Source organism: Thermobia domestica, chromosome 2, assembly GCF_964235325.1.
Source record: "Thermobia domestica chromosome 2, izTheDome1.hap1.1, whole genome shotgun sequence".
NCBI classification, from domain to species: Eukaryota; Metazoa; Arthropoda; class Insecta; order Zygentoma; family Lepismatidae; genus Thermobia; species Thermobia domestica.
Genome location: NC_137455.1, coordinates 46,780,034 through 46,804,578, shown reverse-complemented (window position 1 = coordinate 46,804,578; position 24,545 = coordinate 46,780,034). Strand labels below are relative to the sequence as shown.

Below are 24,545 nucleotides of genomic sequence, written 5' to 3'. Positions count from 1 at the left end.
AACGGCTACTCCAGATGATGTCCGTTTCTTCCCAAAACCGTTAAATCGAGTTCCGTAAAACCAAGAGTCCAGTAAACAATGGCATACGCAAAAGGGTAATGGGAGGTTCGGGATTTATCCACTGTGAGTCATTATCCAACTATAGAAAACATGGTCATATACATTAATTTATGTAATTGGCATCAAAAATGGATATACATGTTTCGGGAAAATTTGATCAATTTTCCTTGATGTAGAGAATTCTTTGTATGCTACTGAAAAACCGCATACTAGTAGGCTAATTTGGTAGGAAGTTATTGAAATAAGATTTTTGTAGAATATAGCCTAGTTGTCCATTTTCACTTGTGACTACAAGCCACGTACAGATGTTTATCAAAATAATAGAAATGCCTGTAGTTTGCAACACGTAATATGTGTGAGATGGTAACACTCGGAATGGTGTCCAGTGCCTGGTCGTGCAGTACGTAAGGCGAAGTAGAATGAAGGCGTTGTTGAAGTGGGTAGACTAGACGTTGGAGGTGGAAAATAGTATAAGGTATTTCTGAGTTTTAATTGTTACTGACAATAATTACGTAGACACTTTAACTAACAACGTGATCCTATGGCCATATGTGATGTTAGCGACCAACGACGTAATTTTCGAACATAGTATTGCGAATCATTTGCATTAGTGAATTATTCTCTTTGCTCTTGGAAAAAGACCTTTCACAGTTTCCACGGAGGCTACGCCTCTGAACTAGTCAAAAAAAGATGTATGTGTAGTCACAAGTGAAAATGGACAACTAGGCTATATTCTACAAAAATCTTATTTCAATAACTTCCTACCAAATTAGCCTACTAGTATGCGGTTTTTCAGTAGCATACAAAGAATTCTCTACATCAAGGAAAATTGATCAAATTTTCCCGAAACATGTATATCCATTTTTGATGCCAATTACATAAATTAATGTATATTATATACTTCCTTTTCAATTGTAAATATCTGACAATTTACGAGTGTCCCTTTCTTTCGTTTATTTGTTGAATATCTGAGTAACTGATATATGCATATTTTGTTGTTATCGTTAAGAAACTTACATTTAAAAAAATTGTCCATTTGACTAAACTAGCAAGAGCTTTTATAAAATAAAATTTTTAGGAATGATCCCCAAAAGTGGCGATCTTGCCCAAGAATTTTAGGAATGATAAAAAATGCATCAAAAGATTGCGATCTTGGCCAATAATTAACTTTGGATCAGGGGCACAAAAAATTTTGAACGGCCCTTAAATCGAGTTTTCGTATTTTCTAAAAAAATAAGCACATCATACTGAGTTAAGTGATAGTTTGAGTTTGGCTACACTATATGTAGTTCTCCTGAAGCAATTAGTATATCAGTTACTCAGATATTCAACAAATAAACGAAAGAAAGGGACACTCGTAAATTGTCAGATATTTACAATTGAAAAGGAAGTATATAATATACATTAATTTATGTAATTGGCATCAAAAATGGATATACATGTTTCGGGAAAATTTGATCAATTTTCCTTGATGTAGAGAATTCTTTGTATGCTACTGAAAAACCGCATACTAGTAGGCTAATTTGGTAGGAAGTTATTGAAATAAGATTTTTGTAGAATATAGCCTAGTTGTCCATTTTCACTTGTGACTACACATACATCTTTTTTTGACTAGTTCAGAGGCGTAGCCTCCGTGGAAACTGTGAAAGGTCTTTTTCCAAGAGCAAAGAGAATAATTCACTAATGCAAATGATTTAAGAATAGTGCATTAAAAATAACAGCTTCACCTACTTAAAAGAAAAAAAACACGCTATTCCTCTTGTGAAATACATTACTACCAGGCATCAGCATAAAAAATGTTATAACAAAATTATTATGCTTCATCGGAACTGAGATGTCAGTTCATTTTACGACACAATTTAATATTAAAATATAGCTGATAAACATAACTTATACAGCCAATAGTTTATGCAAAGTTTATTTTCAAATATAGTTGATACATTGACACAAACATATTTCAAATATAATTGCGTAAATAGTATAAACATGTAAAATAAAAACTACTAATATATCTGAAATCTTAATAAAACTGTTGCTATGTTTAGTACCTGGGTAAAGAAAAGCAGGTATTATCTAATCACGAAATTTATAACCTTTGAAATTATAATTCTATATTCTCAAATTAAAACACAGAGATCACTTTGCACCACAGATAGCAACCTCGTTTGCAATCTTTTTGCTTGCACAATGGCATATCTACAAAACTTGAGATTACTAAAACTAAAATTTAAATAAACACAAATTTTAAATAATGCAATTAAATTAAATTATCTTCAATGGTCAAGTCAATCGATGTCTTCATCCTATCTAAGAAACGAAAATGGGTAACCGTTTAGACGAACTGGGTAGTTGTAAACTAATGTTTCCAGACCTGTAAAGATAAATCAAATTAGAATGAAAATTATGTTTAAATTTCATAGATATAATAGCTACAATATTGTTTATCTATTATTATTATTATTATTATTTTCGTTTATTTTTTTATTTTCAAAGACGAAAAATCAATATATTAAAATGCAACGTTTACATGTTTGTCTCCAAATAAAAGTTTATATGTTTGTCTCCAATCCTTTCGACAATGAGATCTCAAAAACCACAAGTGCTGAAAACATGCTGTTTTCACTGGTCGAGTCTAAATTTTGTGTAAATTGCCCAGTTCTAATTGAATATTTAAAAAAAACATGGCAGTTATTTCTTTATTACATGTTTAGGGGTACTCTGGAAGTGTTGATTTTTATAAAAGCATCATATCCTATGGGTTATACATTCCAACACAGCATATTCGTGTACAGGGATTGTATACCTCTCAGGCGTTTATTTCACGGCCAAATTATAATGAAAAACGAAAGATAACCATTTCTTCAGTCTCAGATGAATCTTTATTGTTTGGAGTGTTTTGTCCAATGAACACCATATATCACTGACATTATAATTAATCTGTGTGTAATGTATTTGTTTATTACATACTACATACAAGAATAATGAAAATACTGATCATACATGAATTAGAAACTCCAACCTTAAGTAGGCTCAAATCTTGCAAACGGTGCGAGATATTGAAAAAATATCGAAAAGAAAATCTCCCCTTTATGGTACTCCTTATCAAGACGTTTTTCACTTGTGTCTGTAAAGGGACGTGTACAAATGTTGTGAGATTCATACTCATACTCTTGAGACCCAGTGATAAATTTTAAAACACAATGGTGGCAACCCTGACTGCTTGTGAAGGTTTAAATTTATTTGGTCCTTTTATTATGAAAGACCTTAAATACATTTCAAAGTAAATATAATGCAAAATTGACCTATGGGTCTCTGAAACCTGTGTATCTCATAACATTTCTGAAACTCATGTCTAGGTTAAAGTGTTAATAAACAACAGACAGGAAATTTATAAAACTAGGGAAAAGTATTTTAGAAACACGAAATTTTACTTTTAATACAATTTAAAGAATGAAAGACCAACTGTTATGAGTATGTATTGGATAGGAATCTACTTCTGTTATGAGTTACAATTATGCCCCCTTGGATCTAAGTCACATTTGTAATGAGAGAGGTTGCCAATCAAATTATTGTTGCAGTAATCCGTTTTTGCTTTTACTGTTCATATATTACTACTCGTTTAATAATTTTTTAGTGATCGTATTTTAGATAACACACTTATTAACAAGATCTACCTGAGTAGAGAATGGCCAAAGGATTTTCTTGATGTTACAATGATTGCGCTATCCGAAAATAGGAAGCAATGACAGAATCATTAGCCTCAACTGCAAAGATAATTGTACGCATACTGAACAGACGGCTGGAAAATAAGATAGAAGAGATGCTGGAGGAACATAAATTTGAATTCCGAAAAGGAAAAGGCACCAGAGATGCCATTGGGTTGATGAGAATTATCTTAGAATGAGTTCTTTATGTAAAGGAAGAGTTGTGTTTGTATTTCATAGATTGGCAAAACGCCTCCTACAAGGTCAATTGGACGAAACTTTTGCAAATACTTAATGAAATTGGGGTCAAACAAAGAGTCAAGATGCCCTTGAATGAAGGAGAAACCAATAGTGTGGAGATTGGAAGAGGAGTTAGACAAGGATGTAGTCTGTCGCCCCAATTATTCAACATTTACAGTGAATGTTTAATGAAGGAAGCATTAATGGGAATTGAAGATTTCAAGATTGGAGGGCAGATCATTAACAAGATCAGGTGTGCAGATGATACGGTTATTATAGCTAGAACCGAAGAAGGACTACAGGAGATGATTTACAAAATAGTTATCACTGGGAAACTATATGGAGAGGAAATCAACACCGAAAAATCGAAAGTCATAAAAATATCCCGTGGAAATGCGCCCTTACGGGTCAGAGTAGAAAAGCGTACTTGAAGAGGTCGACCATTTCAAATATCTGGGAAGTATTTTGACGAAAGACGCTTACTGCACCAAAGAAATCAGGTCCTGAATTGCCATAGCCAAAGAAGCATTCAACAAGAAAAGGTCATTCTTAACTAGCAGCATTAATATTAGACTAAAGAAGAAATTGGTCAAGTACTTTATGGTTCAGAGACTTGGACATTACGGAAGTTAGAAAGGAAATATTTAGAGAGCTTCGAAATGTGGTGTTGGAGGAAGATAGAGAAGATAAAATGGACAGAAATAGTAACAAACGAAGGCGTTTTAAAATGTATAGGAGGAAAGAGGACGCCTCTAGCCACCATCCTACGTAGAAAAGCCAATTGGATTGGGCACATCTTGCGAAGAAATTGTCTTCTTCATACTACTAGAGAAGGAAAGCGAGGAATAGGAAGAAGAAGACAAGTGATCGATGATTTGAGAAATATAAGAAAATATTGGGAATTAAAAGAGGATGCTGAAAATCGAGAAACATGGAAGAAACATTTCCAGACCCAAACTGAAAATTAAGAAGAAAAGAAAAAAACGTCATTAGTACCAGGACCTACCAAAAGACAGAATATTTATTATTATTATTATTATTATTATTATTATTATTATTATTATTATTATTATTATTATTATTATTATTATTATTATTATTATTATTATTATTATTATTGCCCCAGTCAGATATTAAAGTTTGAAGTGTTTGACGAAATACATATCAACTTGAATATAACATCAATGGTTATTGGAAAGGAAGAAGGTTCTACTATTCAAACTACTCTACTGGCTCTCAAAAAAGAAGGATCAACTATTGAAATTATGGCTCTCATCTTAAACAGGCTTTCTTTCAGAAAATGTTGTCCGGAAAGGAGCTGGAGGGCAAAATAAATATGTGAGGAGGCTGCGCAGAGACCCTATTTACTAAAGGAAAAAAAGTTACATAAAATCGGAATCAAATTTATCTTAGTTGCGAGAGGGGCAAAGTTTTTCCCCACTCCGGATATATACCTGGAAGAAACACTGAGCTTGAGTGACAAAGCTTTAATCTTGAATCTTGAGTGACATTTTGTATAGATTGAGAATCATATGATATTACTTTTACAAAAAGAGATTTCACAAACGCTCCCAAGTTTTTTTTTTAAATTTTATTTATTATTTTTTTTTTTTATTGCAAGCTATCTGCTTCACCTGATTGTTTCATAGAAAATCATAGGTTGTAACAAGAGAAACCCTCACTAGGCGTATTTTTCGAAGCGTTTTCATCGTGGAAAATAAAATTTGCATGTCAGAAGCAAAGAATATTGTTTCAAACATGTAAATCAACTTTGAAACATGACAGAAGGTAAATGCTATCCGAAATAGCGTATAAAAATACAACACAATTATTGTGTAGGAGATATCATAATAGCAACATGGTTACATCCGAGTATTTAAAAAAGATAGCAATGCACTATCTACAAATGTGGAAAAGTACTTACTGTAAGCAGGTATGATTTCATAGCCGTATGTTAGAGCATAGTGATGGTTTTTATGGACTAAGCCATTAGGACTGTCAACCTTCAGGCGTGATCTATCTTCCAATATCGAACTTGTATCAGGTTTGGCAGTTGAAGTAACATTGAAAACCCCTGGTTCTGGCCTGGCTAATATGCTTGCCATCATTAAATTTATTGTTATGAGAAGAACAAACTGAAAAGAAAAGAATATCAAGTAAACTTACGTACAAATATCAAATTCATAAAGTCAAACGTTACTGATACTTTATTCATGTATTTTATGTAGGCGAAAGTGGAGCACGATGAAACAAAAAGTTATACGTATTTGACTTATATTTTCATACAAGAGGCATATCTTGAAAACCCCATTATTACCTTATGTACGATATGCAGATTTGTTGATATTAGTCAAAATATGAAATTAGGATAAAATATTTTCAAAAGAGTTGTGATTATAACATTGTAAAATACAATAAAACAATGGAATGGGGTAGAATGATAATAGTGATGCTTGTGAAAAAACTGATAATTTGACAGTGCATTGAAGAGAAACAAGTGTTAGTGTATACGAGTGTTATATCTTAAAGAACTAGTGCGTATGTTTTTAAAAAAATGACAAATGAAATGTTTTAAGATGTTCAGCAATGTTGTCAAGTGAGAAATCAGCAGCAAAAAAGTAAAGTAGTAATGCTGATGTATATTTTGGTGCGGCTCTATGACGTAGATTTCGGGAGATTCAATTTGATCTGATACAGATTAATAAAATCACAATATTCAACCCAAAGCAAAGGGTTTCAGTCTGCCCTGTCTCTAACCATCAGGACTAATATTTAAATTAACGAATTTTGCTAACGGTACAAAATTTATCCTTACACGGATTTGAAAAACGTGTTGTAACTGTTAAATTATAGTAGTTTCCTACAATATTAGCATTTTAATTAACTCAAAATTTCAATTATAAAGCAGTGCAAAACAGTGTGGAAATTGAAGCACTTAGAGATGGGGGGGGGGGAGTTAGTGTGTGCCTAAAATATATTTGTACTAGGGGAGTACTTTTGCAGACCACATGATAATTTCTTAAATAATTCCAAAAGGAACTTTTACTCGCAGGAAAATACCCCTGTGTAGGGTTGCCATATTTCAAAACTGAAAATCCGGGACATAACTAAATTACGAGAATCTTTGAAATGCTTAAAATGAAAAGAAATGTTATATACTAAATTACTTTCTTCCATTAGATAGAATTGTTCCAAGTATTACGTAACAACATTTTTAGCTATTTTAGTAGACCTTCTCCTCTCTGTAAGAAATATATATATATATATATATATATATATATATATATATATATATATATATATATATATATATATATATATATATATATATATATATATATATAAATTTCTCAGGATCTATTATGTTTTGTGGCTTTCAGGGTCTGTTTTAGCTCATTCAAGATACAAATGCTTCGTTCAATATCAAAATAGTTAAATCGTGAATTAATTCATGTTTTACGTATTCAAGTGTTTTTTCAACTTTTGAACAGCAATACTCAGAAGTTGAAGAGAATAATTATATACATAAAAAAAGCAAACTATAATATTCTCTTCCTTCCTTCCTTCGCTGAAATCCGGGACATTTAAGCGTCCCGAGAAATAATTTCGGGACGCAGACCTCGATTCCGTGACGGTCCCGAATTTTCCAGGACGAATGGCAACCCTACCTCTGTACCACTGGCGTATGTAGTGTAGGTATCGGGCTCAAGGCCCTCCCAAAATAAATTTGTCAGTTTTTCCAATTCCACTTACCTACAACAATAATCCTTCTTAATGTTTCTAAGAATTTCATTGACTTCATATTCTCATGTTTTTGTTCAGAAATAATATTGAATTTGTCAAATTTCATTCCGTGTAAGAGCTCCGTTCTTTTATCTTTCTTTCGTCCATTTTACTCTTGTTTCTTTTTCTTAGTTGTTACTTTCTTTCATTTCTCCTATCACACTTTCGACCATTGTTAGTTGTGATTCAAGTCGGCCGTCAGTAACACCAAAACTAAGAGGAGCTGAGTTCTTTTCTACACCAACTTGCACGGATATCAACATAACGAGACTTTAGTTATTATAGCAAAGGAATATTTACATCGTTTAATTATAAAGAAAGGTAAATGTTTGAATTAAAGAAAATCAAAAGCGGGAAATAAGTAGCCGGGAAATTAAGTAGGCCAAGAGAATGCTTTCTTTTTCTGCTATGAATCAAGTAAAAGGTTAGATGCACAGCTAAATTTTAGTATGTATTATATCATATAAGATTCACCAATCTACAATCCTCGTCATTAAAACTGCAATCAGTATATTTCAGTTTCAATTTGTCTCAACAATTTCTTTCGGGTAAAAATGTACACATATAAAAATGAATATTTCCATTTAGACCATTTTTAAAAAGTGAAATCCGTTAAGTTGAAATGAGATTACAAATATTCAACTCGTGTTTGCAGGAGCGTCATTTCAGATTTGCCTGGGGAGGGGGGGAGGGGTTAGATCCTCCATCAACTTACGAGTGTCACATTTTTTCTTAGTACGTATATTAGTAGACAATCGATTAACCTTTATTTGGCACTGTTGCTCTCAAGCAACATCGCATTCAATTGCGTTATATGCACGAATTATAACTTCAGTGATCATTTAATTGGTATTATCGCTTTCATACAATATTCATATACATGATTTGCGTGTCGCTTGTTTAGATATGTTTAATCTTCGTCAACAGGAGGTAGTCAAATTTAGTATTGTAGGAGTTCTGTCTGCTACGTTCCGCGAAAGTTCTTCACTTCATTTTCTTTATTTGTGGTTTCTTGCTCTGTAGGAAAACATTTCAATGAAACTACTGCTAACAATTGAGAATATTCCTATGATATTTGACCATAATAGGGCAATGCTGTTCAGTAGCTACACATAAGACCAATTTTATGGCAATGTTGCTTTGAAATAAACATCCTGTATTTTGTAACCAAAGTACACAAATACTTTAAAATTACGAAATTATGATCAGGAAAACATGGTTCAACCATAAAAGCAAACCAATGCTTGCCAATTTTATTTAAATGGTAATGTTACCAATGCTTGCCAATTAAAGGGTTAAAATATAATTCTTATTTAATTCTCAAACTCAGGTGGACAATTGTTCTCTCCCCCCGAAACAAAATCCTAAATAGCCTACGTCACTGCCCTGTACAAAATGGTAGAAGTTATGACTTCTCAGTTCACAGTATTTTCTCACAAAAGACTTGAAAAATAAGTTTTTCTAATGTATACATAGCGTATAAAGGTGCTTGGTTACTCCCTGTGAGAGCGTTTCCATGAAGTATGGTCATAATTGTAATTGTAACTTTGTACTATGTCTTCTCGGAGTAGATTCCATTTTGATACACTGGGGGTGCGGTGGCTCAGTGGTAGAGCGTTCACCTCTGGTGCTTGGGGTCCCGGGTTCGATCTCACCCCCGCCAAGTGAACATTGTGGTGGACAAACACCGTGCTCGTGGGTTTTCTCGGGGTTCTCCCGTTTCCTCCCACTTTCTTCATTCCACCATTTCACTCATCTCTCATCATCACCGTCTCCTTTAGCCTAACCGGCATAACCGTGGGACGCAAAACTTAAAGATTTCATTCATTTTTTCCATTTTGATACAGATTTCTTAGTAATAAGTTGAAAAACTGATTATTTGTTATTTGTTTTGTAACTATACATGAAGGTTTGATGTTATTACGATACGAAGTCCCCATCCCCCGTAGAAAGTACAAAGGGAACGAGGTTCCAGGGAAGTGTTCAGAGGTGCCTGGAAATTCCCCCTTTCCCCGCTTTAATTACCACACTGGTGCAAAATTTTACTTTTTAAAAAAGTTCCAGTGATGGCTTGGACACAGAAGCCACAGTAAGCAGTCATTTACCGACTACCAGATGTCATATTACTTTAGTGTTGCTCAGGGTGCGAATTGGCGGGGGGATGCCAGGGATTTTCCCCCTGACAAAATCTTTCCCCCCCTGGAGAAGAAAAATGTTATCCCTGGCAGGGATAACTTTTTCCCCCTCTGGAGTATTTTTAAATGGACATGAAGATAGAAAAAGGGAACAATTCTTACTTTGCGTAGCTAGCCTAAATATTGCTTGAGTGAAAATGTATGAAACATCTCACATCTCAACTGTTTTGTACTTGTTAGTAAATATATATACAGTGGAGTATCGTTAATCCGAACTTGGATAATTCGAAATATTGGATAATTCGAACAGAAGTCCATTCCCCTTGAAAACTGTATTGAAAACAATAGTAAAAAAAATCGTGGATAAATCGAACTTTTGAACCTATGTTTTGGATAATTCGAAGTAAATACAGTTGAAATTTTTTAATGTTGGATAGATGTAAACAGAGAAATACAGTTTTAACGTGTTTTCGGTTATCCAGATGCAGCCATAGGGAAGAGTAATACAAAAGATAAATAGAAAATCTATGTAATGATAAAGATGAAGGTGAGTTGGGGAAGAAGTAAAGATAGAGAACGTGTACCAATCTCATCTTGTTTCAGAATTGGTTGAAAATTTAAGATGAATTATTGATAAAGTCAACCAAATGTTATTAGTATTGTATTCCACGCAATACATGAAATTCAAGATTTATTGACCGTATAAAAACAATCAACTTTAAGCAAATGAGGTTTACGAATTCTTAAAAGTGAGAACAAAATATTCAAATTGTTACTGGTGTTTAATTGTTTGGGCTATTCAATGTATGTTGTAGTGTTGTACGTAAATATATTTTTCATTGTACACGTAGTTTGAATTATGTGGAGTCAATGTCGCTTGTTAGTTTGCGGTATTCGATCACGCAAATAATAAGCTGCTTTAAAGGTAAAGTCTACACCATATGAATATGTTTTTGATGCACAGTACTTTCGTTTGTTTGTTGTTATATATGTGAAAATGAATGTTGTTGGATAATTGGAAGTTTTTTCGTGTCCCCTTGGACTTCGAATTAAAAAGAGTCCACTGTATATATATATATATATATATATATATATATATATATATATATATAGGTGTGTGTGTGTGTGTGTGAGGACGGTGCGCATATGGATAAAATTCATCCCCCCTGGGAAAATTTTTCAATTCGCACACTGGTGTTGCTATACCATCTGAATGTGAGTTATCAAAATGAAAATGAAATTAAATCTTTTATTTTAAGGGTTAAGTTCCAAAGCTGGTCGTCCGTTCCTAGCAAACTTTTGAAAATTTAGAATAAAAGAATAATTTGCTCGTTTGTGTGTTTAATAGTATGTAAAGAGAGGGGAAGTTATGTTTATTTTTCTTCATAAGCGTTTCTAAAGTTGGAACTATTTGGTAAGCGGATGAAACTACTTCGCGGAAGATTATGGCATTGTTGAATTGTGGGAAAGTAACGAGCATTTGTATTATGAACGTGGCTGCAGGTGTACATAGACACTCCAGTTGGTATCCTTACGCACGCAGAGATGATAAATTACACTATTAATTTTAACAAGATGGATCCAAACTTCCCTAACCCTAAGCAAACCCGACCCTATCCTACCCTACTTATCCCTGCCTTAATCTACTCTACCCTGCCCTGCTCTATTGTACCCTTTTAAAGCGGTTCTAAAAATTGATGATTTTTTTAAATTTTCGTAGCTGTTATTACACTTGTTTTGTCGAAAATTAGGCGGACGACCAACTTCGGAATAAATGCCCAGTTTCATGTACCACTTTTCATGCTCTTTAGGTCAGTGGAATATGGAAGGGGGGCCCAGAGGACCCCCAAAGAGGTCCGAAAATGTACTTTGGTTTGTAATGTTTGTAATTTTTTATATATTTTTATGTTTATATATGTTTTGTTTGTAATTTTTCTATATGTACCTATAACAGCACTTGCCCCCGCCCCAAACACACATCCTGGCTACGCTACTGCTTTAGATTTAGGGAGATGATGATTAGAGCAAGTGAATGACGACGGAAGAATTGGTGGAATGAGAAAGTGGGAGGACATACTAAGATAAGAATGACAATTTGAATCTCCCTGAAGCCACTTTTCGTTGTAATTAAGAATGCAAATTAAGAATGCAGTACGGGAAGATACAGTCAATCAAGGTTTTTTTTTTTAAAAAATAATCATCATTGCCTTTGTTAATTCTGCGTATCAGCCCAGCATTTATCTGATGAGCAGAGGAAAAATCCTTTAAAAAAAATAGTCATGGTGACCAACTCCAGGATTCGAACCGGACGACATTAACTATTCATATTTTTGCTTGGATTGAAGTTTAGTATTCTTTTTAACATCAAGGTTATATGAGACGTGAACCTACAGTTTAAGGTGGAATTCGAACCACCGCAATGCGCTCAAAGTCCAAGGCTCTCTTGCCGGTAATTGAACACGGAACACCGAGTATCAAAGGCATCCACACTAGCCACTATACCAGCGAAAAGAACACTAACCATTCATCTATGCCAGTAATGGCCAAATGGTAGCCCACAGGCAAGGATCCGCGAATAATAATTAAAACTATGATTTATTTCCTGTTTAAAACTCAATGCACAACAGGAAGAGGATAGCTGATCATCATAATTTACCTGAATCTATAATAAAAATATTTTCTTTAATAGTTTTACACTATTTATTTTTCTGTTCCAGTTCAGAAACATTAAAAAGCCAAAAATACCTACCCGTCACAGATCCTCAATATCAGTGAATTCAACACGTCTGCAATTTTTGCATCGTTCTTGGTTACCAAATATATTCTGCAAGGTAAGATCATTGGTTTACCGGGCCGATTTTTAGCGAAAAAAAAAAGTACAGATTTTAAATAGTTACTTCAAAATCTTTGTAGCTCAAGTTATGCGGAATGGAACATACAGTACATTCAGAAGATGTATAACTTAAGTATATTTAGTGAACCGTCACCTCAGTCGGGGAAGTATAATTGAAAACGGCTCCCAAGTATGATTCTGGTCCACAGTGCATTTTAAATTGGGTGCCACTAATCGACGTGATGGGGCTAGTGCCGCGTTATTGTAATCATGCTCTCTCCGAGGTGAAATGTGTAGTGTGGACCGGTCTATACTATGAGGATTGATCTTGCATTGTCGTGGTTCAGAGCCTACGTTAATAGTAACTGCTCTCCTTCATGATGTTACATGCAAAATACACACACACACACACAAGTTCATCTATGCTCGCTCGGTGTGCATTTGTTTGTGTTAAATGATGCACTTCACTGCATATTTGAAAGTTCATTCTATTTTTGAGATAAAAGTAATTGGATCAAAAGATCCAATATATTTCAACCAAACATTTTCTTGTAGGCCTTATCTCTAGAGAACTACATATAGTGTAGCCGAATCCAAACTATCAGTTAAGTCAGTATAATGTACTTATTCCATAGAAAATACGAAAACTCGATTTAGGAGCCGTTCAAAAGTTTTGTGGCCAATGATACAAAAAAATAATTATGGCCAATATCACAATCTTTTGATCCATTTTCGGTTTTCCTAAAATTTTTGTTTAACTGATTATTTTAGCTCCTATGATACTATTGTGTTCCCATGCCTATACACCAAGTAGTAAAAAAAAAATGCATAGCATGTATATAGAGTGGCCCAAAAGTAGGTATACAGTCCCGTACTAATCGGTCATGACATTTTATATCATTTATTTGTTGTTATCCATACATGTATTGACTTAAGTTTCTTCCTTATGTGTTCTTAATTTATTTTCACTTATACCTTAAACTCGGAACAAACCGAAGAAAATAAATTCATTATCTTAATCAATTAAAATGTCATACTTAATAGATGCAGGTCTGCATACCTACTTTTGGGCCACTCTGTATTAGCACACGCGACTTTGGCTTTCGATTCCCGGTTTCTTTCGACTCCCAGCGAGAGCTCATGTGATTCGTGTCCCACGTTAAGATGTAGGTCCACATCTTATATAGCCTCACTACTAAGAGGGACGCTAAACACAAAATCATATCATATAACTTTGTTTCAAAGAAAACTGAGTTTTAAAATTAGCACAATCGCTCCGAAGCTATTCTATTAGACAAATGAACATGTCAGGTGTGCACGAATCTCAATTTTCTGCTGACTGTACAACAACAGTAACATACTATTACCGGTAAACTGATATACACAGGATGTGTATTGTGTATGTTTTTTGAAATACTTAAAGCGAAACATCCAATATTTGTACTTACCAGCCCATGTGGCTCCATGCCAGTAAATTATAGAGTGCCGTATAGATGAGGAGAATTTTCTGAATCCTATTTATATAATTTTTGATTTTCAATAATGACATCACACATCACACAAAGAAAGAGGACATTAGAATATCATTATCATCATCATTTATGCATTGCACAATAGACCATTTTCTACCGTTTCGGTTGAACTATTCACATTATGACTTTCCTTTTTAAAAATGTTCGTGTGAATATCTTCTTATTTACCTTGCCCCATCTCTCTCTACATACATCAGCTTCTTGGGAGAACATAATATCTTTTTTTTTTTTTTTTTAAGTTTCGAGTAAACTGAAAAAGAAGGTTGACCGTCCCCATGCAATTCAATGCAATGACACAAGAAAAACAAACTTTTCCCTGCCTTCTGCAGATACATTTCCGAAATAAAACTACCTCCATACTCTTCTGTGGTTCGATCATAACCCATTTCATCAAATAAATCGGTCTCACTGGAAGTGGTGCTTGCCACTATGTTCGCCCGAGCCGCTCATGTATACAGTGGATCACTGACACTGACGCGTCCTTGTAACTTTTAATCTAATAAATAAATAAATGAAAAAACATTGAAATTTTGTTGCAAATGTCAGCAAAGCCACATTGATTGATATATAATACAACACCTCATATACAGGGTGTTACATAAATGTTTTACATTATTTTGGAAACAGATTCATCACATCAAAATAAAAAAAAAAGTTCATATGGACCTGTGGTACGAAGTGCATAGTTTCGTAGTGCATCGTTTCACGTAGGCCGAAAACGTGAAATAAGTGAACTTTAAAAGTTCATAGCTCCACTACTGTGGGACCTATCGTAGTCGGATCAAGGCATCACTGAGGAACTAGTATCTGAACTATCCAAATATCCATGTTTAAAAATGATCCAGTACTTGCACACCAATTTTTAGAGAGGTAGGTGGAGAGTGATCAAGTACTCCCAAACAACCTCTGTAAAAATGATTGTGCAAGTACATGGAAGTTCTGAAAGATGGATATTTGGCCGATACAAGATATGCTCAAATACTTTCGCAAAAGCAGGTAATATTGCTATTGGTCGAAAGTTTGTAATATCTTGGTTATTGTTGGATTTTGGAATTGGGCAAATGAAAGCTGATTTCCATTTGTCTGGGAAAGTGTTTGATTTTAATGATAAATTGAATGCAATTAATAGGGGATATTTAAATATATCAGCACAACCCTTCACAATGTAGGAGGGAATTCCGTCAGAACCAACGGCCGTTTTGAACATAAGGTTCTTAATAGCCATTCCTACGAGGGTGGTTCAATAATTATTGTCCCTGACCTATAAGGAGTATTATTTTTCGAAAAAGTATCCTTTCATAGTAATGCACTTCTTCCATCTATGCTGTAAAGCCACTATGCTAGCTTCAAAGAAAGTCTCTGGCAGAGCCGTGAGCCTTTCCTCCACAGCTGCATTTGAGTGAAACTTCTTTCCCTTGAGGTGCTCCTTTAACTTTGGGAACAAATAAAAGTCACTAGGGGCGAGGTCGGGTGAGTAGGGAGGATGGATTGCGTAGATTGCTGCAAAACCAGCAGCATGGATTGCGGCACCAGTAAGATGGCTTTTGTGGGCCGGAGCATTATCTTGGTGGAACAGCACTGTTCGCTGCAACATCCCGCGCCGTTTTTCCTTGATTGCTTCGCGTAACTTGGGGATTAGGGCTGCATAATACGCCCCCGTGATAGTGTGTCCAACCTTCAGGTAGTCAATAAGGAGCACACCCTTCGTATCCCAAAAATTGTGGTCGTAACCTTGCGTGCTGATGCTTGCACCTTGAACTTGTGTGTGGGAGGCGAACTGCTGTGCCGCCACTCCATGTTCTGTGGTTTGAACTCGGGATCATAGTGGTGAAGCCACGGCTCATCCACTGTCACAAATCTATCACAAAACTATTTCAGGTCTGCCCCCCATAACCTCCAAACCAGCCCTTGAACATCGAACTCTGTCTTTCTGATTTTCACGAGATAACATTTTGGGTACCCATCGCGCTGACACCTTTCTGAATCCTAAGTGTTCACGCATAATGGTTTCCACTGAGCCTACAAAGATGTGCATGATGTCTGCTAACTGTTGCACCGTGATTCGTCTGTCTGCTATAATCGTATCATGCACAGCACCAATGTTTTCTGGGGTGCATGCTGTTGTTGGAGGACCAGTACCAGGGGCCTGTTGACAGGTTTCCCTGCCGCAACGGAACTCGCGGCACCAGTTCATTACCACCTGGTAGGAAAGAGACCCATCACCCTACACACTGATCATGTCCCCATGAATCTCCTTAGGCCTTAACCCCTTTTTCTGGAGGTACATAATGACAGCTCGTTGTTCGGTTTTCTCCATTTTCCAAGCTAGGTGCCACCTCTCACACCTGAAACGACAAAAAAGAATATTAATATAGCAGCTATGGTTCTGAAATTTAGCATATAGGCATCTAACACATTAGGCTACAATATCCCCCATCAGCCATCCCAGCTCAAGTATTTTAAATATGCCGAGGACAATAATTATTGAACCTCCCCCATATTTCTTTCAAACCTAGCGATGTAATGGTTTGGGAAGTGATTGTGGGTTCATGCCACTGCCACGTCCCCTCTCCCTCCATAAAAGATAATTCATTAACATTTTAAAATTACTTTGGCAAATCTACAATACCATTGGTTGCATTTAGTGAAAACAATGGAATACCCCGTTAGAAGGAATTTAGGTTAACGTTTGCAAACATCTAGAAACAGAAAACATTGTCCAAGGGTACCGAAAATAACAATAGACAATCTCTCAAAAGAAAAGTTGATTACCTTGCGTAATTGAGAAAACATGGTGCATATTACTCGAGAGCAGAATACAAAATTTCAGATATTACAAGTTCCTTCCTTGTTAATACTTTTGTAATAATCTTCTCCATCACGTTGCTTTCTTATCTGTAAACAGGATTTGTGTATAATTGAGAATGACGTAATTGGAATCAACTTGTCGTTTTAATAAGGTATGTTGCAGAATTCGCAATAGGGCCTGCAGTAATTATTTCCTTCGTCGCGTGACTGACAACATTCACTCACCTTTCTAAGTAAAACAGATATTTTTTAAAGTATTTTCTTTATTCTTTTCAAGGATTAGATAGAGGCTAAATGAGTCGTCAATCTACAGCTTATGGTCATTGTGAACAAGAGAGCGGAATTTTCCTTACTTTTTGTTTGTTTGTTTGTTTGTTGACATAGCTACCTCATAATGGTTTATCATACTCTTAAATAGGTGGAATATCGATGCAAGTAAACAAAATACAATGTAAATCAAGTTGCAGTTTTTCGTAATATATATATATATTGTTATGATGTTTTGTTCTGAGATTGGCGTAGCAATTGTGTACACTTTCTTTTGTGAAATCGTATTTGAGATCACTCCTCTACTCTCCACCCAGTATTACAAAGTTAATTCTGAGTCCAACTCCCTTTAAGCCTCGGTCTTGAAAACGTCTTTGGCCTACTGGTTCGAAGATGATGAGAAAGTGCACTAACAGTGGTAGAGCTTGTACTGGAGATCGAAACCCAGGTAACATATGAAGACTGTGAGCTGAATCTAGAAAGGTGGGATGGCTTGTCTAAATTAAAGAGACCATTCCATTTTACGTTTTATTTATAAGAATAAAAAAAATAAAATGAGAATACAGATGAATTTTACAAATCGGTTACTTTGAATTACAACTTGAAAGTATTACTACACCACGTAAAGAGAAGCACAACCCCTACGTTATTCAATGGGTGCTAGAAGGTTTTTATGCTAAACCGCGATTTATTGGAAATAGTGAAATTGAACTTCGTACATCGCAACTTGCATTGGCTCAAAGGGAAGAGTGTTAATTCTCGAAGAGGGAATTTGGTCTCGAGTTAAATTAACTTCATATTTGTACTAAACATTTTCAAGGTGTTTCTAACAAATCTCCTGGTACTCATCCCAAGTCGAGGGGGGACTTAGAAAAAATAATCACATACCTGATTTTAGGCAAAGCGGCCGTGACTAAGGAAGACACACACTCGTCGACCGTCGGCTTCAGAATCAACCGGAGCGGCGAACAAGCCTCGTTTATATAGGCGCTACGTCCCACGCATTTCTGCCAGTTCTGACGTCGCTCGAACTCTACGTCACGAGCCTCGGCGAGCTTGGAGAACCTATTCTCGCGCATGCTCAATAGTGGCTAAGACATCCAGTTTCTCTATGATTTTTCCCTATCACGCCGGGGTTGGAATTCCTATTTTACATTTATTTTTTACAGTTTTATTTCACGCATAGCTCCAAATACATAATAGATTTCATGTATTTATCGCTGGCGTGGTATTACCTAAATATTGCATCCGGGGACCCGGCGCTGTGATCTGAGTAAATCAAAGCCAGGGTCATACCACTATTACATGCGTGAGGGTTGGTGTCAATGAGGCATCAGGTTGCTAATTCAATCTGAACCTCAACTGACTCCGTTCTCCTTTTCTCTCTTTTCCTTACTGCACACACAATTTGAAAAGCGCGGGCGTCTCGTCCCATAATTTGAGTCCGGCTTAGGACTTCGAGGCACAACTGTGTAACAATATATATTAATCTGATAGTAAAGAAAAGCATTGGTTGAATAGTGTGAGTATCATGAGAAAATTACTTCACTATACAGACACTATATTCAGGAGGGAGGGCGTCTCATTTCTGATTCGGCAACGGGAGTTTATTGTAGACAACATTGAGTCCGTGCGTATTCTTGGGATTCTCTCATTTCCTCCAACATTTTCATTTCACTAATGATTTCATAATCATTCACACTTTCATTAACCATCCGTCTCACTGAGCCTAAAGTGCATACACATGGGACGTAAAACTACAAATGTATAAATCATTGATTTCATTATCTTCGAGTTGTTAAAGAAACCCATTTACATTTCGTACAAGACAATAGGCAGAAGCATTTAACTGGAATCCTGGAATTGAGATACCTATATTGTGCATCAAATGATTTAATATATTTCCAAAAACCACAAGCGGAATCAAGCCATTTTCTAAAAGGTACAACTTGTAATTTCAATTTATAAGTGCAGTAACGATAATACAACGTGATTCAAAATGATGTGAACGATTACAACTCCTTATAACTTTTTTATTAATCATCCAAATAACTTCAAATCTTACAGTTAAATGCTAAAACTCTCCAAGTTTTTGTGATTTAAAAAAATGAAAGTAGTACATCACAAATGTTCTATGTGGGCCCCCTTTCTTACCCTGCGTACATCTATTCGGTATTCCAATTCCGCCCAGACCCGTTTCAACATGTTTGCATCAACAGTTTGCACTGCAGCAATGATGCGCTCTTTCAGTTCATTCACATCTTGGGGTAGAGAGGGTTTGTAGACAATGTCTTTTAGATGTCCCCACAGAAAAAAATTGCAGGGGGTTAAGTCCGGTGATCTTGGTGGCCAACGTAGAAGCTGATGATCATTTTTACCTGAACGCCCAATCCAGCGGTGTGACAGTCTGTTGTTGAGGAAATTTCTGACATTGTGATGAAAGTGACATGAGCTCCATCCAATTGCTAGATGAAGTTTGCACTGTCATGTTCGAGCTGTGGCATAAGCCACGTAGTAAGCATTTGTAGAAATGTTTGTCCAATCACAGTTCCTTCGTCAAAGAAGTACGGACCATAAACTTTTGAAGATAAAATGGCACAAAACACATTCGTCTTCGATGAATCACGCACAATTTCACAGATTTGGTGAGGCTTCTCGGTTCCCTAAATGCGAACATTTTGTTTATTCACTCTTTCTGTCCATGGAACGTAGCCTCATCACTGAAACAAATTTTGCCCAAAAAATCATCATCAACACTGCACAACTCTTGAAATGACTCACAAAAAGTCTTGCAACACGTGTGATCATTAGGTGTTAAGTGCTGTAACAACTGCGCTCGATACGGATACATCTTTAAATGTTCACGCACTATACGACAAACAGTTGTTTGAGGCATTTGAAGCTCTCCTTGTTGACTTTTGTGGGAGAACTGGTTCGAACCCTTTCGACATCTGCCTCAGAAGTGGACGGTCTACCGAGGGATTTTTCTTTACAAACGCATCCCGTTCTGTTGAATTTGTCATACCACTTACGTATGGAGTTCTTTGATGGTGGATCTTTATTAAATTTTGTGCGGAACTCGCGTTGAACAGTAAAAACAGACCGACAAACATGAAACTGTAAAACGCAAAATTCTCTCTCTGCACCACAGGCAGCCATCTTGGAACTAATCACTCTGCCACCTAGCGGATAAATTTTAAACTACTACGTTCGTTTCAAACAAAACTTAAGGATAATATTGAAAGTATTTCCGTAGAGATTTCATTGTTGATAGAGTATTATCACTTATAGAACGTTTCCTTATCGTTCACAACATTTTGAATCATGCTGTATTTGAAAGAAGTTGCGTGTGCTTCAGACTTCCATTTTTTTTTCATCAAACTACATAATATTTATATTCTCCACAAGTCGGTGTAGGGATACCAGACTCACAAACAGATGTACAGTACATTTACTTATTTTACAGATAGTACTTATACAATTATAAATCTCTGCTACTACTGTGGCGTGGAAAAGAAAAGGTTGTTTCTGCACGTGCACGTGTCATTAATGTGAGCGAAAAATGTGGAATTAATAACATTCTATGAGTCGTAAATTACAGTGAACAACTGGAGTTGCGATCAGCTGAAAAATTCTGTTTCGGGCTCTAGTCGTGGGTGGGCATATTACTCTGTATTCACCAAAAGAACCAGTCACAGCTATCTCAAGGTTACAACCATCCAACAACCGCTAGCTACGTGATTCTTTGGCGAGAACAAAAAATTGACAATCTTGCTTTTAACGAACCGCCTTTTTCTGGCGTACACTTCGTTGTTCGTTACAACCATGATACCTTCATCTGGCTGATTATCATTCGACTTACTACTTTAATGATATGATATGTATGGCCCTTTCTTAATAAATCAACTACAAATGAATTTATAGTTAAATTCTCTAACAAAGATAAGACGTAAGTAAGTAACTACAATACAACTGATCTTTTAGTTTCTTGCTGCAGAATTACTTAAGGAAATTTCAACACTAATCGTGTGTTGGTTGCTAATGAGAATCATGTTCTCCTAAGGAAGATTAGTTTCGTAATGTAACACGATCTGGTTGTATTAATTTCCAGAACTCGGTTGACGAAAGAACCATAGTAACTTTTGTATATTGCCTTAAGGTGTGAAGTTCTTAATTTTTCGCTCTGCTGAGCTCATTCATAAATCAAATCAAATCACCTTTAGTTAAACTGAACTGATGATTGGTTACTATCTTCATCCTAACTTGCTTTTATCTATACTTCCTGCAATTAACCAATCTGAAACAAGAAAGACCATTTATATGGAAGAGGAAGTAAAAGTGCTCCAAGTCCCCAGGCAATAGAGGACTCGTAACTAGCAAGCCAACATTTTATGAATGTTTGGTGCAATACGATTTGAATAATACTTCTTAAGAGACTAACGATGTAATTTTGGAATTACTAATGATCCCTAATCCCTTGCAATAGCGATGGTGATCTCTAAAAGTTTACGTTGACAGCAACAATATGTCAGACACCCTAGCAGGTATATTACAAAACGTCAACTAACAAATTTGATCTTGGACCTCATTCTGTGGCTGTTTACATCAATACAACGCAAAATTTGCTTTTTAGTCGGTGATAGTTGGCATAGCAGGTACAATTATTTGTTTCATTTTGTGTTACTTTGCTATCCCCAAATTTTATGAAGACTGTTGCGGAATGAGGGACTGTGACCAATTTAAATATGGCAAAAACGATTCAAATAATAACCGTCCAATTATTCCAAGAAAATAAAGGTAGCAACTGGCAATATCACAACATTTGTGGTTAAATTATAATGATAAATTATGAGTAATGGTATTTATTGGTATCGGACATATATGACAGAGGGAGTCAGTAATGAGCAGGGCCCGGATCTTGTTGACCTAAAAATTTTTAAAAAGTGACCTATAAAATGACACTAAAATTCCTGTAAAATGACCCTAAAATCTCAAAAAATTGACCTTAAAACTTACGTTTTCTCAAACTTTTATTTCATTAAACATTGACATTTTTTAATATCCATTGGATTTTTAATTAACATTTCTCACTCGTATTCAAAAAGTTTTGTTTCAGTTAGTTGCAGTCCATTTATCACTTATGTCCATTGATCAGTCCATTGTACGGCATTGTAAGTATTGAAAGCGTCAGTTCACTCCCGAGTTGAAACTAGGAAGCACTCTTAAACAATAAAACTTAGCAAGTTTAGACTACAGGAAAATAATAGATAAAAACACGTTTGAAGCCCTTGTACGCCTTCTAATGCATTTTTAGTTATTCACGTGATAACATTCATTGTGGTCAATAACCCAAAACTATCTGTTTGACCACCTACCAACCCCCGCCTTTCGTTAACCAGCTACAGTTTAGTTTTCATTAGCTTGTTAAGAATGCAGTTTTTCCACTCCAATAGCCAGGAAGTAAGAAAAGAGATTATTCAACTTCGTCTTTTCCACATCCGTAAACCGTGTTCATTTAAAGATTTCCTTATGTAGAAAAAAAGAATAAAAAGACCATAAGTGACCTAAAAGTTACCTTAAAATATTAAAAAATGACCTGAAATTTCAAAACAGCAAAAAGAGACCAAAAGTTGATCCTAAAAAACTATATTTTTAGAACCTAGAGTTGATGGATAACGTTTTTACTTGAACTTGCCTTCTCCTATGCGGAACAGAAGAAAGTTGACTTGTCAACAAGATCCGGGCCCTGGTAATGAGTAATGGTATTTATTGGTATCGAACATATATGACAGAGGGAGCCCCTTCATTATTCTGTCCTCAGACCCCGAATAGATTTTAGAGTGAAACATCTGAAGTAGTGGATCAAACTTATTCGAGTATAGCTTCAGCGTAAGAAGTGTTGGAATTACGCAATTAAAGGGGTTGTCGCAGTTTGAGGGTGTCGAAAACGAAGACGGCTGGGAGAGCAGTGAACTTGTGGAGAGGAAAGCTGGTGATATAATAAAGGGAGATCCTGCAGGAAAAGACAAGAATTCTTGGTTTCGGTAGTATCTTACGGTTCTAGCCAACCAAGTAGTCTAATTATCATTGATTTTTAAGCAAACCTTTACTAAAATCATTTATGAAAACTTCACTACGTCCAAACCTAAAATTTAATAGTCCATAACTCAGGAACCAAAAGCCTGTACACCATAATATTTTACAAGTTTCAATAGCAGAGTAAAGTCTACCAACAAGGTGTACAAAAATACATTTCCATATAACAGTGTTCCACAGGAGACGAGATATTTCTCGAGTCTAGTAGGGAACCCTAGTTCACCCAGTCTTAGATCTCAACCATTGTTTTCGTGTTACATGATTCATATAGTAAATAAACTATGCATTGATAAAATAATTATACGAACATAGTAAAGATCATTTATCAACCTTTAAAGATAACCAAGTCATTACATTATATAGGCACTCCAATAAGAAATATAGTTTAAATATTGTTATATCACACCTTTCGTGAACGTCTCGTGACCCGGAAGGATTCTGATAACTTGGAGATCAAACTAAAGTTTGAAAGAAGACAGGGTATATATTTTGTACAGGTATATAAATTTTAAAAAAACGAAACGAGAAAACCTTTCCGAGAATCGAGACGAGACGAGAATTCAACAAAAAATTACGAACAAACCGAGACAAGAAAAGCTTATTTATCATCTCATCTCGTCTTCTGGGCGTATATATGAGGGCGAATAAAAAATTATCTACACTTTTGTCATAGCCTTTCTTACATTGCGCACTTTGTCTTCTGTCCTCGCAAATATTTTATTGTTATACTGTTGTGGTAATGCTGTGAAAGTGTGATCTTAATTTATCCACTTTTCTTCCTTCTGTTGCAGATATATCATGGCTGCTCCATTACAAGTTTGCACCAAAGAGGAACAACGAGTAGTGATTCGATTCCTCTGGTCGGAGGGTGTCAAAGGGTCAGACATTCATCGCAGACTATCATCACAATATGGGAAAAGTGCACTATCACGTAAAACTATGTTTTTGTGGCTCGAGAAGTTTAAAAGTGGTCGAACAAGTGTAACGCATGAAGACGGAGCAGGATGATCATCAACCTCTACTACAGATGACAACATTCAGCAAGCTCGAGAGATGGTTCTGGCAAATAGGCGAATCACTATCGATG

At 35.6% G+C, this 24,545-nt stretch overlaps 1 protein-coding gene across 1 annotated transcript in view; it reads right to left on the bottom strand.

Annotated features, from left to right (window-relative positions):
* Positions 1-1,998: 1,998 nt before the first annotated feature.
* LOC145679672 (uncharacterized) overlaps positions 1,999-24,545 on the bottom strand; it is a 38,866-nt gene continuing 16,319 nt past the window's right edge. Inside the window, exons 2-3 of the mRNA XM_081750247.1 lie at positions 5,929-6,139; positions 1,999-2,431 (exon numbers count right to left, since the gene is read on the bottom strand). Coding sequence (XP_081606373.1) covers positions 2,364-2,431; positions 5,929-6,139 — 279 coding nt within the window. The 3' untranslated portion in view covers positions 1,999-2,363. The remainder of the gene's footprint in view (positions 2,432-5,928; positions 6,140-24,545) is intronic.